This window comes from Lontra canadensis, unplaced genomic scaffold (genome assembly GCF_010015895.1).
Source record: "Lontra canadensis isolate GAN:19392208 unplaced genomic scaffold, GSC_riverotter_1.0 scaffold69, whole genome shotgun sequence".
Classification (NCBI taxonomy): Eukaryota; Metazoa; Chordata; class Mammalia; order Carnivora; family Mustelidae; genus Lontra; species Lontra canadensis.
In genome coordinates, this window is record NW_022631063.1 from 7884492 (window position 1) to 7906602 (window position 22111).

A 22111-nucleotide genomic window follows, 5' to 3' on the forward strand; every position below is an offset into this window, starting at 1 on the left:
TCATACCCTCCCCAATGTTCATAATCCAGCCACACTATTTCTCCCCCCACACCCCCAACAACAGTCAGTTTGTTTCCTGAGATTAAGAGTCTCTTATGCTTTGCCTCCCTCCCCACTCCCATCTTGTTTCATGTTTTTCCCTTCCTTTCTCCCACGAACCCCTGCCCTGCCTCTCAAATTCCTCATATCAGAGAGATCATACGATAATTTTCTTTCTCTGATTGACTTATTTAGCTTAGCATAATACTCTCTAGTTACATCCATGTCATTGTAAATGCAAGATTTCATTTTTTGATAGCTGCATATTATTCCATTGTATATATATATGCTACATCTTCTTTATCCATTCATCTGTTGATGGACATCTAGGTTCTTTCCATAGTTTGGCTATTGTGGACACTGCTACTATAAACATTCCGGTGCACGTGCCCCTTCGGATCACTACATTTGTATCTTTAGGGTAAATACCCAGTAGTGCGATTGCTGGGTCGTAGCTCTATTTTCAACTTTTTGAGGAACCTCCATGCTGTTTTCCAGAGTGGCTGCACCAGCTTGCGTTCCCACCAACAGTGCAGGAGGGTTCCCCTTTCTCCGCATCCTCGCCAGCATCTGTCATTTCCTGACTTGTTCATTTTAGCCATTCTGACTGGTGTGAGGTGGTATCTCATTGTGGTTTTGATTTGTATTTCCCTGATGCCGAGTGATATGGAACATTTTTTATGTGTCTCTTGGCCATCTGGATGTCTTCTTTGCAGAAATGTCTGTTCATGTCCTCTGGCCATTTCTTGATTGGATTATTTGTTCTTTGGGTGTTGAGTTTGGTAAGTTCTTTATAGATGTTATAGATTTTAGATAGTAGCCCTTTATCTGATACTGACAGCCAATTTCTTATAATAAAAGGCATAATAATATCTCACATTTGCGTATAACTTTTACAAATATTATTTTTTAAGTGCTCACAACTATCTGTGAGGTTGCCAGTTAGACATGAGTATGTGACTTTATAGATAAGGAACACGAGCCTCTGGCAGGCTAAGTGCCCAGGGATACTGAGTGGTAGGGTTAGGTCGGTAGTGGTGACTAGGATCTATATTTTGTGACCCACTGAACTAGAAGATTTCCAATACAACCCATGTCCACTGTCAGTATTGGTATTGCTCTGCTAGTATTTGCATCACATTCATGCCTCATAATATCCTGGCCTATAGCAAAATGGGATATAAGCCTACTTTATGGATATTGACGGTGATGGTGGGGGTTGGGGAAATTGGGGAAATTGATCCTTCATCTTCCCCTTCCCACTGTCACATGTAGCAAGGAATTAAACTGAATGTTTGTAAATGACTGAAACTCAAGAAAAAGGATCAAAGTATCATTATTATTGGGGACATTTGTAGACTATGTTAGAATAATGCCTTGGTGTTAACTGATATGCATGTGTGTGGTCATGCTGATTGGTAAATTATTGAAATACTTCCATTCTGGATGGTAAATGGCTGGCATCCAGAGCCCCTTGAATTCTCCTTGGCCACCAGAGGTGCCTGTCTCTTTCCTTTGGACACCCCAGATCTTCTAATGGTTCAAGCCACTGTAGGTAGTATCTGTCAAGTAAGGGACCTCAAGGACCAGCTCCAGTGCCATGAGCCAGCTGGGTGTCAGCTAGTTTGAATATTGTACCTGCTAAGCAATGTATGATGGGAAGGGGACTTTCACTTGCTGAGGGTGCATTAATGTATCAGGAACTAGCTTAGGGATGCTTAATACATGATTTCACTCCAACAGCTCTCTCTAGTAGATGTTATTTTCTCCCTTTTACCACTGAGGAACGTGAGGCTCAAAGAAGTCATGCCCAAATCCACATACCTAGTAAGTCCTGAACTGTTTGGCCTTACAGAGAGCATGGAATGCAAGTCCCATTTGACAGATGAAGAAACTAAGACAGGGAGAGGCTATTCTCTGTGCCAGTTCAGAGCAGTCTTTGTCCCAGAATTCAAGTTTCCCAACCCACTAGCCCTGTACTCTTTCACTTTAGTGTATTCACAAAGCGTGTTCAGTGTAGAAAATGTGTGCTGAGATAGCTCATAGAACAAAGATGCACAGAGATGTAGTGGAAGAGTATTCTGAAACTGGAGCATGAGACCATCGTTTTAAAAGACATACACACATGAAGGACCTATCACCAGTAATTTATAGTTGACTACACTTTACAGTCCCACCAGTGAGAGAAGTAGCCCATACATTAAGGATCCAGTTTACTTGCATCTTCCTAAAACAACTAAGGGTCTGTTTCTGTATTAGAAAGCAGACTTGTGGATAAAGTAAACATTTGCTTCTTTTTAGAAAAAAAAATTTTTTTGTTTTTGCTTCCATCTGCTCGTTGTTGCAAACAAGAGCTAATCAGCTGAGCAGAGAAACAGATGTGCTGTGACGGCTCCAAAACTGGGTCTCTGCCTGAAAAAGGGTCTTGACAGGGGACGGTTGCCATAACAACAAGCTGACACCAACGCAGAAATATCACAGGCTTTTTGTACCACTCTTGCCTTCATTAATTATGCTTTTCCTAGCTAAATGATACGATAATGCTATTTCCTTTAGTACTGCCAGGACTAGAGATGACAAATGAGATATTTTGTGTTGAAGGGCTCAGAAAGCCATAAAAACACTACAGAACTGAAATAGTATTGTCGTTATTACCATTTCACTTCCTAAGCTCTAGTTAATGGATTTGGTCCCCAAATAAGAGTTAGCATTTATTGAGTGCTTACTTTGTACCAGGTACTAAGTGCATTATGTTTTATTTTTGTTAGAAAATGATTTTTTATTATTTACTTATTTTTTTTATTGAAGTGTAGTTGACACACAATGTTACTTTAATTTCAGGATTACAATATAGTAATTCAACAACTCTGTTATGCTATCCTCACCATAAGTGTAGATATCGTCTTTCACTATAAAACGCTATTAAAATACCATCGACTGTATATTCCCTGTGCTGTACCTTTCATCCCCATGACTTATTCATTCCATAACTGGGAAGCCTGTACCTCCCATTCCCCTTTACCTATTCTGCTCATCACCCCATCCCTCTCCCCTCTGGCAACCACCAGTTTGTTGTCTGTATTTATGGTTTTCTTTCTGCTTTGTTTGTTCTTTTGTTTTGTGTTTTAGATTGCGCGTGTAAGTGAAATCATATGGTATTTGTCTTTCTCTCTCTTAGCATAATGCCCCGTAGGTCCATCTGTGTTGTCACAATCTCTCGTTCTTTTTTATGGCTATGTGATATTCCATTGTATATAAAGACCACATTCTTCTTTATCCATTTACCTATTGATGGATGCTTGTATTGCTTTGTATCTTGGCTATTGTAAATAATGCTGCAGTAAACATAGGGGTGCAGACATCTTTTTGGCACTAAGTGCTTTATATGAATGAATTCTTTTATAATCCTCACAATAACTCCATAAATTCAGTGCTATTACTAGTCCAGTGGTTTGGATTAAGTACGTCACAGAAAGACTCTTCTTGTCCTTGGACAAGGTATTATGATGTCACCAGGATTTGAACCCAGCTATTTAGCTCCAGACTCCTTAACCACTATACTAGCGCAAACGGTTTGTGACCACCAGTGTACCAGATAAGATTTAAACATTTTCAGTTTTATAATTATTTTAGATAAGAATGATCCTTCCTAATATGTTGAGGAAAATGTAATAAGTGAACATGATGCTAGAAGCCAATGTGATTAATCCCCAAGGGAAGGATCTGAAAAAATAAAATGACAAAGTTCTTCAGAAGAGAATTTAGGAGATTTGGATTTTAGTTTTAGCCTTGCCACTTGTTTTTAGAAAGTGATTGTGGCTCAGTTATTTTAATATGGCTTCAGTTTGGGGAGAAAAGTTAAGAGCACACATTTTGGAGTCAGACCTGGGAGCAAATTGTAGATCCTGCTTACCCACCTAACCGTGGACCTTAGGCAAGTTCCTGAATATTTGTGATTAGTAAGGTGGGGAGAAGTTAAAGAGGTAAAATGAGAAGAAAAAAAAAAAAAAGAACAGCTTCAAAGGACAAAATTAAATGATGCACTGAACATGTTTTGTGTAGTCCCTGGCATAGTAAATGCTTTTTTTAAAAAAATGGTCGTGTATATTTTTAAAAATGGTGGTGTCTATTGTCTGCAACCTGGCCCTCCCTAACTTGGTCTCTCATCTGTAAGAAGAGATTGGCTTGGGTAGTTTCTGCCTCCAAGCTCTCTTCTATTTCTCAGAGAAGATTTATAGGTTTTAGGGAGAAAAATCTCTTCTAGCTCACATATCCCATGGCTCTGGTGTTCCTCTAATGATGAAGGCAGGATCTCTCCAAGCTCTCAGTATGGGAGAAGTGGCATAAATGGTGAGAACATCAGAGTCCATTTTTACCTGACTTTTTTTAAATGACTGGGGATTGTTGGGATCCCATGTGCCAGTCATATCTCTGAAAGAAATGCAGGCCTTGTTTGCTCAGGAGATTCAAGTGAGGGATTTGGCACCCAGATCACTGACTGGAAGACTTATGTGTCTTCCCCTAAGACATTCATTCCTGAGATTCTGTAGCCATTTGTCTTCCCTGATTTCCTCCAGACTCTTATGGCAGCTTCTAAGAAACAGTGGGATTCCTTTCCTTCTTGTTCTGGGCTGACCCTACCTGCATTCCCACAGTGGTTCTGCCTTGAAGGGCTCTGAAGCACAATCCAGGTACTTGGGGCTCTGGTGGGTGAAGGGCCCAGGGTAAGGGTAAGATGATTGAGTGCAGCCCCAGCCTTTAACCTCAGCTTCAGCAAGAGGTCCCCTCTCAGCTGGAGCTCTGCAGGGAAGTTGAGTCATGTGTCATATGTTAGTGCAGAGGTGGGGGGCTGGCCCTGGAGGTGGTGGTGACATGTTGTCACCCTCCTTGGTGGGTCTAAATATAGAACTCCATCTGAGGCTTCAGCTCCCAGATGTGCAGAAGCATGTGAGGGCCAGAGCAGAGGCCTCTTATCTCCTCTCCTCCCACCATCCCACACTCAGTGATGAGCAAGTAGTATCAAAATAAGGCCTCTGTGAACAATTGGAGCTTTCAAGGCTGTCCTCCCACCCCTCCCTGGGAAGGTGAGAAGGGCCAAACTGTTCCCACAGGGGCAGAAGTACTTGCTGAAGGAATGTCAGACCTGGCCTTGGCTCTTCCAGAGCTCTGAGTCCCAAATTACCTGGTGGCTACCCTCCCATCAGGGCCTCCACTGCCCTGCCCAGGGCCCAAAGGCTCAGTCCCATGAAAGGGAATTCATGCCTAGGCCAAACCTTGCATTTGGTCTTTTGCCTGATGGTCACTGAGAAAACAAAGGGAGGAAGGTGTTCAGCCTCAGGAAAGGGGTGGGGGTGAGGCAGGAGCCTTGGGGTGGGGGTAAGGCAGGAGTAGGTGGGGTGTGGGGAGACTAGTATTTGTAGTGTTCTATTACGTCCCAGGTTTTTTCCACACCTTGTTTAGTTTTAGAAGGTTAAAGGAAATGACTCCCTGGTAGGAATGTATGACATTCCCAAGGGCATCCTGGTTTGCATGGTGACATCAGCCTGTGAGAGGACAGAATCCAGAGACAATTTGCAAATAAAGGGGTATGCCTATGTTGGAGCATTTAGATATTTTATTTGATTTGCTTCCTTTCCATTTCTACAGTTCTATTATAGAGGAGAAAATCTCTACCCCCTCCCCATTAGTTTCTTTTCTTTTCTTTTTTTTTTTAAAGATTTTATTCATTTACTTGACACAGAGGGAGAGACCACAAGTAGGGGGAGAGGCAGGCAGAGAGAGAGGGGGAAGCAGTCTCCCTGCTGAGCAGAGAGCTCGATGTGGGGCTCGATCCCAGGACCCTGAGATCATGACCTGAGCCGAAGGTCAAGACTTAACCCACTGAGCCACCCAGGTGCCCCAGATCCCCATTAGTTTCTTATTGTGGGCTCATGCTTCAATTCTATTACCTACTAGCTGTGTGACTTTGGGCACGTTTCTTAACCTTTCTGAATCTGTTTCTTCACTTGGGTAAGAAAACCTGACCTAATAAGCTGTAAAATGCCCTGAATTGTAGAACTGCTACTCACTCTTTCCTTAACTGAACCCTGGTAGAAATGGAACATTAGCTGGCAAAGGGCAGGGGCAGCAAGGAAGTGAGAGGCAGCAGTAAACCCATCTGCTTAAGTGGAGGGTGCTTACATGCTCCCAGGTATGGAAGTTATTGTGGCTATGGCTTATGGTACATGAAATCTCTTTGGCAATGACCTAATGTTCCCTGTTTGATAAGAATTCCCAGGAGATGCCTCTCCGGAGGGTAGTGGGGGAACCATGGATCTTGCTCCTGGTAGGGCCACAAACCAGCTGTGTAACTCTGGACAAGTCACCTCCTGCCCCCTCCACCCCCAACTCTGGGACTTAAGTTTCAAAGGGGGTTGACTGAATCCTAAGATCCCTTCTAGCATCCATTTCTTGTAGGGAAAGCTGCTGCAACAGGGGAGGACAGTGGGATTATACTGGGTTTCCAAGCAAATGTGTTCATTTAGAGCCTTTTTTCTTTTTTTAATTAAACAACAGATATTTATTTCTCACAGTTCTAGAGGCTGGAAGTCCAAGATCAGTATGTCTGCTGATTCCGTATCTGGTGGGGCCTGCTAGTCTCCTGGTTCACAGATACCATCTCCTTGCTGTGTCCTTACATGGATTCAGAACATTTTGAATACTAAAGGCGCATAGAACAATATGGGCACACTAATTTACTTTTCACAAAGGAGTTCTGTGAATATTGGTCCTGAGATGGATATGGGACTTATCACATAAATAAGAATAAATGACACATTCCTGGGGCTTTGGGGAATTTAAATGCAAAGTCAGCCTGGCCTCAAATCCAAAACCAGTTCACCTCTAACCTCTACTACCATGGTGGGAAGTTGGTATTGTGCAGGCATTAATTTGAACCTTGTTTTATTTCTCTAAAGGCAAAGTTGAATGTTAGCAATCCTGAGAAAAGTCTTGTAAACATTATATTTTAATTTGAGACCTTCCTGATTTTCATAAGGTTTGTTTAAAAATAATTTAAATTATTTTTGGCAGTTTATCGGTAATAAAATATAGTTTCAATTCTAACCTTGAGTTTTATGAAAGAACCCCGCCAAAAGAAAACCCAACCAATCCTATCAATTTCAGATCTTCTAGTCCACATCCCCTTTACAAAAAAAAAAAAAAAAAAAAAAAAAAAAAAAAAATCAAGCAAATCTCAAATGTATCCTTCCTTAAAGTTATATTTCATCTAAAGGAAGGTACTTCATATGTTTATTCAGTATCTCAGCTTATAACACTTTAAGATGTTTGTATGTAAATCTGGTGAATAATATTTGCCATTGAAATATTTTTAACTGAAATTTCCGATTCAAGAAAAGTTCTGTTTCAGAAATGTTTAGGATCAATAACGTATACCGATTATGCTACATAAATTGCAAAAGCAAAAGAGGAATCCTATTTGCCTGTGCACCTCTCAGCCCATCTTATTTGGCAGTGTGTTGACTGCATTTTTGGGTTCAAGGTCGGCCAAGGATTAATAGCTTTAGGTCTATTTGCCTTGCCGATTTTAGAGCTGAATTTAGCTCTTGAAATAACAGCATTTTGCCTGCGTACTTGAGTGAAATTTTAATCTTGAGCTTTGATTATAATTTTGTATCACACCATCAATTCTAGTAAGGTGAGAAATCAGAACATATAAGGCAAACCTAACTGCATTTTTAATGACATTTAAAAATATTAGTGGGAAAATGAGAGTGTCTGAGTGACATCTATTATTTTTTAAGATTGATGAGCTATTTTTTTATAAGAGTAAAAAATATTTTTCCTTATATTAGATGGTGCTCCTATAATACTACTTGCTTGAAAGTATTGGTTAAAGTCACATTATTGAAAGAGATTTCAGCCCAGCAGCTCTTTGATATATAATTTGATAAATGGTTAAAGTTAAATATCTTGTCAGAGAAATCTAGGTTTTCTGAATGCAGGAGCTTATATGTTACTGTCTTTTATCCCCTTTACATCTAATCTAATACAGGTGTTCTTTTTAGATAATGAAGACCTTGAGATGAGGATAGACTGTTTTGTTCCCTCAGGTTCCTATAGCCCAAGTCTTTTTGCAAGAGATAGAAAGTGGATCTTAATTCTATCTTCGGAGCTTTATCAGCAAGCCCTACTCTTGGTCGAGGCTGAAATGAAACTATAATCATGGGGCATTTCATGGGATCGTGATGGCCTAAGAAAGTGAAAGTACTACCTGTAGCCTTGTGCTTACATAGAAAGGGATATTGTTGGGAAGGGAATTCCTTTAATTCTTCTTGTGTTAATCTCATGGGAACCTGGTTTCATGACCAAGATACTACCTTTAACCTGCCAATTTATTGATGAAAAATCCCAACAGCCAACAAATACTTTAGAGGAATGAAAGATGTCCTTGAAAATTAAGGCAAACTTTTCAGTACTTATTTAGGTTTTCAAGACAAAAATCAGACAATATTTGCTTTTTGTTGTAGAAAGAATTCATGCTCCCTCTAGACACTTTAGAAAATGCAAAAAGGGTTAAATAAGTAAACAAAATAGGTATTACCCATACATCAGTGACACAGTGATATCTCTAATTAATTTTGATACCATAGAAAAAGCTGGGTAACCAGCATTTTCATAATCAGTACATCAAAACAAGGCCCAGAGAAAGCAGTGGCTTGGTTTGCATGGGAAGAAGAGGTGCAAGGAGTTGAGGTAATTTGCCAAAGTAATCTAGTAAGGGATTGGGAAAACCAAGATGAAAGTGCCTGGCTCTAGGATTTTCTTTCACCAGCCAGAGGTACAAATTTTTCTGCAATCCAAGAGCTACTAAGAGTTGTTTTTTGTCTGCCATTCCCTTGGTAACTGAGGAAAGGGTCACCTATCCTCAACAGAAATCTGCTGACCATGCCCAGTGGTGGACCAGGAGATGATATGTGTCAAAGCAGTTGTGTTATCAAGTTGTGGGTGCAGTTTTAGCCCTGAACTCCTTTGGGAGAGGAGAGGAGGTCCTCCCTCTGTGGGGTGGGAAGGAATGACAAGGGACATTTGGAGGGTCTGGAACTTTGGAATACATTAGCCTGAAGAAGGCTAAAGAGAACTGCCCTAACAAAGATTTTTGACTGCTAGCCTTTGCTCTGAAGACCAGTAGAGCTAAACTGTTAGTGAAAACTGATTTCTTGTTCTCATGCCCTTCTAGAAAGAAAAGTTTTTGGCAGCCAAGGAAGTAATGACCGACATTTGGGAGGCTCAAGTCCATTTCAGGTTAAAATAGCTATTGCCATTGCGCACTGTGGCTGCTAACGCATAGATATTGCTAGTAATCCAAGCATAAGTGCTTTTCCTCTTCTTAAAATAAGCAGCAGTGTAGTCTAAGGGTACCAGAAAAGCCATAAGTTCACATTTCAAGGTAGGAACCCAGACATACTCTATTAACCGGCATCCAAACCATTGTTCTGATCTTGAAGCTCATCTTTTTTAACAGGCATTATCACAGAAACCAGCATCTTTTCATAGACTTTAAGACCTTTTACAAAATATTGACAATAAAGTCTTTAAGGTTCCAGCCTTCCGGCTCACACCCCAGAATAATCTGTTTGCTCTAGCTAATTTGCATGGAGAGGTTAACCTCTGTTTGAGATCAACCCCAAAATCACTTATTTGGAAAGCATAAAGCCATAAGAGTATATGAGCTGGAAGGGATAGCAGAGATCATTCCTTCCCACCTTTCCGTTTTATAGATAGAAAGTAAGAGCCCTATAACTCAAGAAGCCTCAGCGCAGAGTTTTCAAGGGACTTGCTCAAAGGCACTCAGCTAGTAAATAATGGAGTTCAGACTTTCTGAATTCCATTCAGATTCCAGTCTGAAGATTTTTCAACACAGCTTCCCTGAAGTGTGCCACAAATTGATGTGGACAGGAAGGAAAGAAAGATAAGACATAATCCTTACTGTGGGTTACTTCTGTTCACTTAAGGGGTTGCTTTACTGAGATCATCAAGGCTCTGGCCCCTTTAAAACACAAAAAAAAAAAGATGAGGTTAATAGTAGATTAGCACCAAGTGGTTAAAACTACTTACTAAAACTCAGAAACAGGGGCGCCTGGGTGGCTCAGTGGGTTAAGCCTCTGCCTTTGGCTCAGGTCATGATCTCAGGGTCCTGGGATCGAGCCCTGCATTGAGCCCTGCATCGGGCTCTCTGCTCAGCAGGGAGCCTGCTTCCCCATCTCTCTTTCTCTCTGCTTGCCTCTCTGCCTACTTGTGATCTCTCTCTATCAAATAAATAAATAAAATCTTAAAAAAAAAAAACCCTCAGAAACCGTATAAACACTGATATGCCAGAGACTTGGGGGTTGTTAAAGGCAGCTATGCAGAATTATGTAAAGATTTATGTACCTCTGAAACTTATCAAGAGTCAGAGAGTTAATATTTTATTTTATTATTATTAATTTAAAGATTTATTTATTTGACAGAGAGAGAGAGAAAGAGAGAGAACAAGTAGAGGGAACAGTAGGCAGAAGGAGAGGAAAAAGCAGATTCCCTGCTGAGTAGGGAGCCTGATTTGGATTTGATCTGAGGATCAGGGTCATGACCTGAGCCGAAGGCAGATGCTTAACTGACTGAGCCATCCAGGCACCTCAAAAAGAGAATATTTTAATCTTGGAGTCATTAGGCCACTAGCAAGTACTGTACTAGGACTCTGTCTCTGTTTTGAATCATTTAATGCTATGCTCTTAGCCTTTGCTGGGTACACTAAACATTTGTAACTGTCCATATACATGTCTCATGGGACATTGCAGAAGGCACATCCTCTTCACATCAACCTCCAACATGCTATGGGACTTTAAAATCAATTTTGGAGAATCCATACTTTATAAAATTATCTTATTCATCTCAGAATAGAAAACCTGCAGGTTTTATTCACAACACTGGATTAAGATAGACACACAAATTTGTTAAAGTTTATGATAAACAACCTGGTATCTGCTTCTGGTACTTGTAACTGTATTAAAACTACAAATTTTGAGGTGTTTTTTTGGCAACTAACAATAGGAAGATTTACATCTATAGAGTTCTGAGATGTAAGATATATTTACTGTAACATAAAACTTCATGTAGTCACTGAAAACATGTATTTTATCGTTACCCTTTAGTATATAGTCTGCTTCTGATCTTAAGAGAATTTCACTTTTCTTACTGCGTTTATGTGAAAAAAAAGTGAGTTCCCAAGAGTACAAACAATTTTTCTACATCCGGTGAGGGGTAGAACTCAGACTCAATTTGAACTTGTCATACTGCCTGCCAAACTGACTTCTCCTGACATCCCTGACGGCACCATCATTCTCCTGATCACCCAGGATCAAGATGTCAGTCTTTCTGGATGTGTCCCTTTCCCTAACTTCCCATATTAAATCCCTCTCCAAGGGAAGACAAATCCTGCAGGTCTTATCTTGAGCTCTTTCTTATACCTATTCCATCCTCCCTATTCCACTGCCACCAACATCATTTATACTCCTGTGATTGAAGCAAAGGCTTGAGGTCAAGGAGTGTATGTATACACTTGCCTTGGGCATGTCTCCTCCTTGGGGTGGTGGTAGTGAAGTGAGGTGAAGAGATATAAGAGAATGAGGTGTTTGGGGTCCTGGGCCTGAGTCCATGCCATCTCACTCTGTTTCTCTCTACCCCTCATGTTAAACATGACTTACAGAACCTGGGAAACTTGGTCTCAGCACAGTATACTTATTTGCTGTTGCCAGTATCCTTTTCTTAGGAGAGTAGCAGAACATCTGATTCAGAGAGCTCTTTGAAAGGTTGCCTTCTCCTTTGGGCAAGGGAACCAAAGACCAATTGACCATCTAAGCATTCTTAACTCAGTTTTATTTTACCTAGAAATAAGGAGAATACTGTGCTGAGGAGAATGGGGTTACTTCTCCTTAAGAAATAGTTATAGATTTTGGTGTTGGATAGAGAAGGAATCCAGGTCCAAGATGTGCTGACTCCAGCTGTGGTGCATCCTCTTAGGGTGTGTCTATGAATCCCATCACACATGTAGCTCACATAAGGGGTCTTTTACTTCTGTGGAAGATTGCTCCTGAAAGAGACTCCTTCCAAGGAGATGGGAGTTTAAGTGACAAAAATCTCAAGAAACCTGGTTAATTTATTCAAAATGTGAGTGCAGAAGCTGATAATTCAGCCATTCTTTGAACATAAACTTTATTGTGTAGAACACTTATCATATTATAATGATTTGTTTACTTGTCTCTTCTCTGCCTGGATTCAAGTTCTGGCTGTGACAATGACTAGCTGTGGGCCATGGATAAGCTATTTAACTGTGCTATGCTTCAGTCTCCACACCTATGCAAAGTGAGGATAGCACCTACCTCACAGAAGATTATGAAGATTAAATTGTGAATTTAAATTCACAATGTAAAATTAAATTGTGAAGATTAAATGTGTGAACTTAGCTTTCCCTCCCTAGGACCTGGTACCATGCCTGACTCATGGGTACTCAGTAATTATCTGTGAATTACTTTAGTAGCAAAATTTTCTGTAAACTTCTTTGGAAGGCTGATCTTAAAGAATTTCTTTGTTGAATTACAAACTAAGTTTCGGGAGGAGAATTTGGACAAAAGATACTATTAGTCAGATGGAACCGAAGATAAGATCTGTCTGTAAAGAGAAGTTGAAACCAGATAAATGTTTTGAATATTTTATGACTGCACTTGTGAAACATTAGGATATCTCCATTCTCACATTTGGGTTGGTTCTTGGACTTGCCTTCTGTGTCACATCCAAGATGGCTAGAAGTTGATTTGAATTTCCTCCCATAAAGTGTGGACTTTGGGCACTAGACACTTTTTGTTATCTTACTTCCCCAGGCATGGTCTCCCTCTAATATCCCAAGCATTTGGAGCTCGTATCCTTTATTGGACATGCTAGTTCACATTGTCTTAGGACATTTAGGGTGGACATGGTTTGTCATTTACTTATTATAGGTTCACTTTAAATTTTAGTTGGATGTAGCTTTTGCTGGAGAAGGACAGAGTCTTATTTTTCTTTCCCTCTTAGGAACATGTAAGAATGGTGAACTGTTTGCTGATTGATAGGTCTAAAATTATGTTTGTTCCACATGTTTAGAAATGTCATTTCTGAAAGGGAAGGTGTTGAATAGTCTTCTCTGGAGATCTTTAAAAATAGCAGTGTTTCTCACCTGATTGGGGTATGGAAGGGAGGTTTGGGGAGGCTGCGAAATGGCTTCTGCTTCTGAAGTTGGAATTATTTGAACTTTAGTTTGAATGCACACTTGAAAATCACGTTTTAAAATGACAGGATATTCTATGGCAGGCTAGTCTATTCAGGGGATAGGGCTGGGTTCAGGCGAGAGATGCAGGAACATGAAAAGAGGTACTTTGGTTCAGAAACCAGAAAAGTAAGGGTAGAGGGCAACAATAAAAGCAAAAGCACCAGGTCTCAGGCAAGACGGTAGGCATTATTTGGCATTGCAAGGCCAATTAAATGGGTCTAAGAAGAGATATACTAGTTTTCTGTCACTACCATTGTAATATTGCACATGTGAGGCTTAAATCAACACACGTTTGTTCTCCAGGTCATTAGTCAGGTATAAGACTCACCCAGCTAAAATGAACTTCTCTATCCGAAGTCTCTCCGGCATCTCAGACTTAACATGTCCGCAGCGGAGCTTCTGCCTTTTAACCCGAGGCTGCTTTTCCTCCTGTCTTCTTCATCTCATCAAATACCAGTTCTATTCTGGATCTGCTCATGTCAAAAACTGTGGACTCGTCTTCAACTCCTCTTTCTCATAAGCCCCAGTCAGCAAATCTAGTTTGCTCTGCCTTCAAAATTATGTAATCAGTCTGATTATTTCTCACTGTCTGTAGTTTGGATTCTTGTGGTAGCATTTTTTTTTTTTTTTGTGGTAGCATTTTAAACTGGTTTTGCTTCCTCTACTCCTGTCCCATTTTAATGTATCCTTAGCATAACAGCCACAGAGATCTGCTAACGTGAAAGCAGAATCTGTCACTCTGCTCTTCATAGCTGGTTGGCCCATCTTACTCAGAATCAAAGCCAAATACCTTCCGGTGGCCTAACAGGGCAGGCAGGCCTGTCACTCTGGCCCCACAGGGCTCTTCAGTGATGTCACTTGTCTACCACAGAGTCCATTTAGAGCAGTACAAAATTTCCTACCTGCCTGTAGCCAAGGGTCATCCTTGGTTGAGGAGACAGACTTGGGGTCAAATAGGGACACCGGTTCTTCCACATTTTCTGGTCTACCTCAGCTTTCTTCCAGTCCCACTGTGACAGCCCCAAGTCTCAATGGAGGGGCTTTTCCTGTCTAACTTAAAAGGTTGATAGAAAGATGTTTCCTGACAGGGTTCCATGCTCCCCAAACCAGGGACAAGCCCTAGGGACATTTCTGGTTCTGCTGCTCTTATACACAGTCAGCCCAGTAACGGATGCAGCTGGTGCTACTGAACTACAAACCAGTTGCTGGGGTTTGCGGAAGGGGCAGGTATTCTTAGAGAAAAGGGATGGAAGGGAGTGGTTCCTATTTTATGTTAACGACATCAGTCTTCCAGTCTTCCAGACATCTTTCTGCTCAATTGGCCACACTCCTGGAGATTTTGTGCAGGAAACAAGCATCTTTGCAAACAACTGTTCCTTGCTGTTAATTCAGCAGCTGGTAATAAGGTGAAGGCAGACAAAGCCTTTCCTTAAGGGATGTCAGAGTAGGCTCAGTGAGGTATGAACCCTCATGCCTCCTCTTGCACTGTGCTTGCTACCTAGAGGGTTCAGTGCATGCTTATTGTACTGAAATATTTTTTAAAAAGTTAATGAACATCGAGCTGAAATCAGTCACATACAAATAACATCTAGATGACACATCCCTTACTATCACTGGGATTCAATATCAGAATAATCAAAGGAACTAAGAGGGGGCTAGGATAGTCCATGGGTCTTTTAGGTCATCAGAGGTGGCAGTGGGGTTGATGTGTTTTGCTTTTGTCTGATAGGTCATTGCTTGTGAGCAGCAGTATGACTCTTCCTATGACGCTCGGTGTGACGTCTGGTCCTTGGGGATCACAGCTATTGAACTGGGGGATGGAGACCCTCCCCTCTTTGACATGCATCCTGTGAAAACGCTTTTTAAGATTCCAAGGTAGGACACAAGATGGCGCTCTTGGCTCATTAGTTCTTTGTGAAAGAGGCTGGTTAAGAGAAATAATAAATAGTTCGTGAGCAATTTCTGGCCAAACCAGAGAAAGCCTGATTATAAAATGTATTTCTTTTCTGGGAAAATAGGGGGAGTGGAGGAGAAAAGAGGATGGATGTTCCTGAAAGACAGCATATCCCAAGAAAATAGGACGTGTTGTAACCATTGCATGTATTTTCAGTACTTTGATTTTTCTGAAATACTCCTTTATTGTGCTTTGCACCAGAGGACTAAAATGCAATTTTGGATTAAGTAATCTGTTTACATACCAGCGTTTTCCTTTTAATTATATAATCACATCTGGTCATTTTGTTTGTTTGACTCTTAAATATTCAGGAAAATTTGGGGATGAAAAAGTGAGTATTATATTTTCATATCTACTCAGAGCAGCACTAAAATAAATATCAGAAAAGTAAATCAGTTAAAAGACCTTCTTTCCATCCTGATTTCCATCTCAATGGGACATTGTGCTGAAAGAGGTCCGTTTGGAGGTCATTTAAATGCCAGTATATTTTCTATTGTATGTATTCATAAGAGGTTTGTGCAAGAGGTTTGGTTGTTTGTTTTTCATCGGAATCGGGCTTCTGTTTGGCTGCTTAAGCTTCTGGTTACCGAAAAAGAAGTAATCAGGGAGCTCTGTCCTGGCCGGGTTGCAGATTAAGAGATTTATACTCTCCGAAAACATTTCTCTCTCAAAGGAAGACTCTGGGCGGGCTCACTACTTTAACAATGCAAGTGTTAACCTTTCCTTATCTGTACAATCACACAGCCTTTAAAAATTTCGCTTGATTGCAATTTGCATTTCTGATTAGGTCTATTTATATGCAGATGAGGCTCTGTGGCGTTCTTCATCATAATGTTATCGTTTTATACCTAATCCAGATGTGAACAACCACCCACCATTATTCCAAAAATGATTCCACCCAACTCAGGGTTGGTCTTTTTGCCTTTTCCAAAGTACAAAAACAAGTCCAGGCAATTAGAAGACAGACAAAGCGACTGACTTTTAAAATTAATGGTCTGGTGATCATTCAAAAAGATGTAAGAATGCAGGACCAAAACCAGTATTGTATGCAGTAATATGTCAGAAAATGAGAAATGGTGTCTGGGATGATTTGTATATGTGCTTTGATTTTTACAAATCATTTACTTTTCACAGTTTATTTACTGAGACCACATAATTTCCCAAAGAGCAGAATTAAGTTGTGGCTTCTCATTAGCAAGATAGTACTTTTGATAAGAGATCATCTACTTGGGTGTATTTTTTTCTTTCTGTTTTTTAACATGTGTTTATGTACAGACCACCTGTTCAAAAATTTCATAGGGTGGTAAATGTGAGGCCGCTTAGAAGGGCTATGTGAGTGTGTTTGTGTGTGCACGCACATGCGTGTGCATGTTTAAATAGACTTTGTCTTGGTTGACTCCTCTGAGCTTGCTTCTGTGCAGCCAAGTCTCTGGTCCCTAGTAATCTCTGCATCCCACTTCTTCCATCTTGGGAGAAACTTCCAGATCTGAAACACAAATAACCAACACCCCACTGCCTGCTTCCAGACAGGGTGAACCCCAGGAACAAGACGATTGCTAGAAAAAGATCTCAGGGATAACAAGGATTCTTACCAAACATAGCTTGAAACTTTGTTTTTCTCCTCCTAATGTAACCTCCTGCCCTTTTACAACATCTCTTGGTTCCTGCCCAAGTGATGAATCAGATTGAACTAGGTAATGTCAACAATAATCAGTCAGCAGATCCTTAGTGCGGTTATATGTGCTGAACACTTGCCATTGTCCCAACCTTAGCAGTCAACTTGACATTCCCTGGGCAGGAAGGATAGAGGTGTTTTGTGTTTTGTTGTTGTTGTTGTTGTTGTTGTTGTTTTTTAATGTAGCATAATTGCATACACTGCATAGCTTTTTATACTCATTAAGTTATTTACTTAAAAATTACCCTGAGAATTAGAATCATGCAGTTCTCTTACAAAGTATTGTGAATTGACAAAGTGCATGTGTGTGCGCGCTATTTTAATTTTGAGTGCTAAAAATGTACATTTCCTCAGAAAATCTCTCCGAGAGGAAAAATTAAGCATTTATGTATTTTAAATAGGCACTCAGATTTACCTGTGTGCTTCATGGGGTTCTCTCTCTCTTTCTCTCTCTCATTCTATCAGCATTTTCTTCCCTGATGGGGAAAAGAAAATGGCAAGTAACGACAAAAATCCTTTGAATCCGTTTGGCTTCTAATTTTTTTTCCTCTTTGGTTATGAGTGTTTTAGGTATTCTGGAATTCCCTTCAGTTAAGCAGTGAGGTCCATTTCAGAGTATTCTGGGATCCAGAACACTGTATGTGGCTTCTTGGCACTGTATGTGTCTTTCCTCACTTGCCTCTTCCCTTTACAACCTTCTTTACCAGTAATAAACTGAGTAAATTACCAAAATAAGGGAAGAAAAGAAACCCTTTACTGAGTAAGGAAAGACCTGACTTTCACAAGTTACAAAGGACTTAGGAATTAATGAAGTGTTGCTTGCATGTGAGGTGAGAGCCTCAGATGTCAACAAAGCAGATAATTACATAGGTTCCCTGGACACTGTCAGGAACTATGAAGCGAGACCTGCCTGAATGTGGTTGACTTGCCTGCACCCAGGTCTCCTTGCTCTTTCCTTCTCTGCCTCCATTTCTTTTGGAGCACCTTCCCCTTTCTTTTGACCTTCACGTTAGAAGATGACACATGGAGTAATCGTGACCGGTCTTTGAAATACTGCGTGACTCACTGTTTTTCTCACATCGCAAACACACAGAAATCATCTGCTGTTATGACAGCACCCGCTATTTGCTGAACCTGTCAGCGTGTGTCATCTTGTCTAATGCCTTTGCTCCAAAAAAGTCACCGCTCTCTGACAGTTACTGCTCTGTCTGCTGCTATTTTTCTCTAGGAGTTAGAGGAAAGGCAAAGAATGAAAACCATTTCTCTGGGCATCCGTGGATTTGACACCATCTCTCTGATGACTCTCCTGAGGACTCCTTTAAAATTTCAAAGGCTTAGAAGGATCTTGCAGATGACCTGGACATATATTTTTTTAATTTTTAAATTAACATATAATGTATTACTTGCCCCAGGGGTACAGGTCTGTGAATCATCAGGTTTACACACTTCACAGCACTCACCATAGCACATACCTTCCCCAATGTCCATAACCCAACCACCCTCTCTCTACCCCTCCTTCCCGTCCCCCCAACCTTCAGTTTGTTTTGTGAGATTAAGAGTCTTTTATGTGTTGTCTCCCTCCTGATCCCATCTTGTTTCATTTATTCTTTTCCTATTCCCCAAAACCCCCATGTTCCCTCTCAACTTCTTCATATCAGGGAGATCATATGATAGTTGTCTTTCTCTGATTGACTTATTTTGCTAAGCATAATACCCTCTATTTCCAGACCTGGATGTATTTTTCACTTAAAAGGAGATCTGTTTCATAGATGTGATTGCAACAACCCATAGAGTTGGGAGAGGATATTTATCTCAACATATACATTTATGTTGCTCTTTTGGCAATCAGATAGCTTTCCTTAGCTTAGAATCTTTGGCTAAGGATCTCTTTGACCTCCATAGATGGGAGTCAGAAAGGTAGTGGGGACCAGTGCAAGTGTATTTATTGGACACCATCTAAGAGCCTTATTGCTTGCCCGTTTATTTGGCGCCAGATAGAGGCTGATTCTGTCCACTGTCTTACCACACATCAAGTACTTCCACTTCATTCCTTGTGGAAAAATGCAGAATGTTTTCAGGGTTCCTAGCCAAATGTCTTTGGCTGGGAGTAGATGGGACAGAATGGCCTGAACATTCCAGTCTCTGAAGCCAGTGATTTTCCCTTCCTAAAGAGAAGTTTCCCTACCGTATGCTGAAAAAAGAACCTCATGATAATTACCAGCTCATGTTTGGGCTTGTTTTCATCGCCGAACTTAGGTTGTTCCAAACTGTACCCAAACTGTACGTTATTTTCCTAAGACTGCACAACAAATTGCCACCAATTTGGTGTTTTAAAACAATACAAATGTATTCTATCACAGTTCTAGAGACCAGAAGTCTGAAATCAAAATGATGGCTGAGCGATGCTCCTTCTGAAGGCTCTAGAGGAGAATTCTTCCTTGCCCCTTCCAAGATCTGGTTACTTCTGGTATTCTTTGATTTGTGGCAGCAGAATCCCAATCTCTGCCTCCATTTTCATGTGGCTTTCTTCTCTGTCTCTTGATGTCTTCTTGTCTGTCATGTCCTAGAAAGATAACTTGTTACTGGTTTAGGAAAACCCATCCTAATCCAGAATGATCTCATCTCAAGACCCTTGTCTTAATTACATCTGCAGAAGATTTTTATCTCAAATGAAGACACATTCTCAGGCTCCAAATGGACAATCTTCTGGGAGCCACAGTTCAAACCACTATACCATCAACTTTCATGTTTTCTAAATTCCCTGAGAAACTAATTTGGGGCAGAATCTAGGTAGCTAGCTAAATGATGATGGAAAAATAGTAATAGCTTAGATTGTGGCTAGCGTGGTACTATGTGTTTCACGAAAATAAATGCATCAATCGCTATAGTGACCTTGTGAGGTAGAGACCATCACCACCCTTTTTTTTCTCGAGGAGAAAACTGGAAGCCCAGGGAGAAAGCCCCTGTTTATGCACCCAGGAGGAAAATGGTTTGAATCTGAGAACTTTGACTCCAAAGCCCACATCTTTTACAGCTACAGCTGATTCTTGCATAGCAGTGGCACCGACCCTCTGCGGTTGAAAATCTGTATTTAATTTTTGAGTCTCCCAAAACAGAACTACTTATAGCCTACTATTGACTGGAAGCCTGACAGATAACTTAAACCGTCAGTTAAAACACATTTTGTATGTTATATGTATTATATACTGTATCCTTCAATAAAACAAGCAAGAGAAAATGTTATTAAGAAAATCATAAGGAAGAGAAAATACATTTATAGCACTGTACCATGTTTACTGAAAAAAAAAAAAAACAAAAACCTACCTGTAAATAGACCTACTCAGTTCAAGTCCATGTTGTTCAAGGGTTAACTTTGAACATTGAAAAGTTAAAGCCCCTCTTATGTTTATTCATTGATGAATTATGAGTGAAGCACTAAGGGGACTGGAGTATACAGAAATAAATGGGACATCCTAGTCTTTAAGAAGCTGATAATCCAGCATCATTCTTCTTGCTCCCAATTTAAACTGCCACTATAAACCCAAGAGTTAGAATTTTATTGGCATCAATGATTGTGTCAGCCATGAGATTGAAGAAGAGAAATCAAGAGTGTCTTCACAGGTAAACGTAGGTCTTCCTTGGATCATTGATTGATTTATGACCCCCAGACCAAAGATCCCTTCCTTCTCCAAACTCCCTTCTAAGTAACTGCCTTCTAGTTCCTAATTTGGAGCACTTAAGACAAGTGTTTAAACTAAAAAATTGAAGAATATATGTTATGTAAAAGCAGAGAGGCATTTCAGGTTATCACTGGAACCCAGAAGTTCCTGTCCCATCCTACCCTCCTTGGAAAACCTGCACCTGCCACATCAGGGCTACTTTGGTAGAGCCAGAATCTCCTCCCCCTTCACCTAACTCTCATTTTTTGTTTTTCTGTTTTTTGTTTTTTGTTTTTTTTTAAATAGGAAATTTCACTTTGGTTCTTGGGTAAGTGGAAATCTGTTTCTGGCATCCTCTCATGCATTCTCTCATGGAAACTATTTTAAAGTTTAAGGAGTTTAACTTAAACTAGAGTTTAAATAGAAGGAGGCAATGTAACACCTAAAGTTCTCACTTTGAGTGCATTATTAGACCCTTGTGGCCATGTAGAGTTTTATGGTTGAGTCTGAGGACTTAGCCTATCCCTGGAACTTTACGCTTATGGGGAAAAAGGTGTCTAAACTCTAAACTACCCATTCACAAAAGTATTTTAGAACACAGTTTGCTGGGAATTTGGGGATGACTATGCCCTCTAACCTAGGACACCTCTAACTGTTCACTCTCAGTTAAGCTCTGGTTGAGTGTTTGAGTTGTAAGGCAGGGTTTGTCAGTTTTTCTCTCAAGCGGAGCACAGTTTTACTGTTTTCTCCCCTATTCATTGTCAAAGGTGAAAAGGGAAGAAGTTGGACAGCAGAAAAAGAGAAACAAGGAGAAGAATCAAGAAGGATACTCTTGGGGTTCCTGGATGGTGTGGGTGGTGGGCTCAGAAGAGGTAAATTTCCAGTTGAAATATCTGTGAGTTTAATTGAAAGGTTTCCTCAGGCACCCAGTGCCTACAATCGACTCTTGTTCTGAAACAGAATCCTTGGGCTAAATTTTCATCAAATTTCATCTGGATTTCTGTCATTTTTTAAAGGTAAAGATTCTTTTTATTCTGACTTTACTAATTCACAAGGCAAATTGTTCCTATGTGGGAAGCCTGCTCCTCTGCTGCGAGAGGATGCAGAGGCAGCAGGGAGCCCTGAGTCACCAGTAATTGTCTTACTATTACAGAATTGTCACAGGACATTTTCCCTTAGGGCTGTGAAATATAGGAAAAAGAAATTAAAACTAAACTATTGTTGTTGAAGTGTAATGAGTGAGGGGGGTGGGTGTTTAATGGCATAGTAAGGCTAGATTTGCCCCAGGGAATTTTGGTTTCTCTTCACCAACCCAGGTCACTTAGCTATTGGCCTTTTGAGCAATGAACCCTCACAATCTCGGCTTCACTCCTAAAGCAAGAAGGGCGAGAAGAATTAGCATCATTTAGCATTTATTGAGTGCCTAACAGAAAATAAAGTTTTGA

At 40.5% G+C, this 22111-nt stretch overlaps 1 protein-coding gene across 1 annotated transcript in view; it reads left to right on the forward strand.

Annotated features, from left to right (window-relative positions):
- LOC116880939 (myosin-IIIb-like) overlaps positions 1-15257 on the forward strand; it is a 51251-nt gene extending 35994 nt beyond the window's left edge. The window contains exon 7 of the mRNA XM_032880428.1: positions 15108-15257. Coding sequence (XP_032736319.1) covers positions 15108-15257 — 150 coding nt within the window. The remainder of the gene's footprint in view (positions 1-15107) is intronic.
- Positions 15258-22111: the final 6854 nt, after the last annotated feature.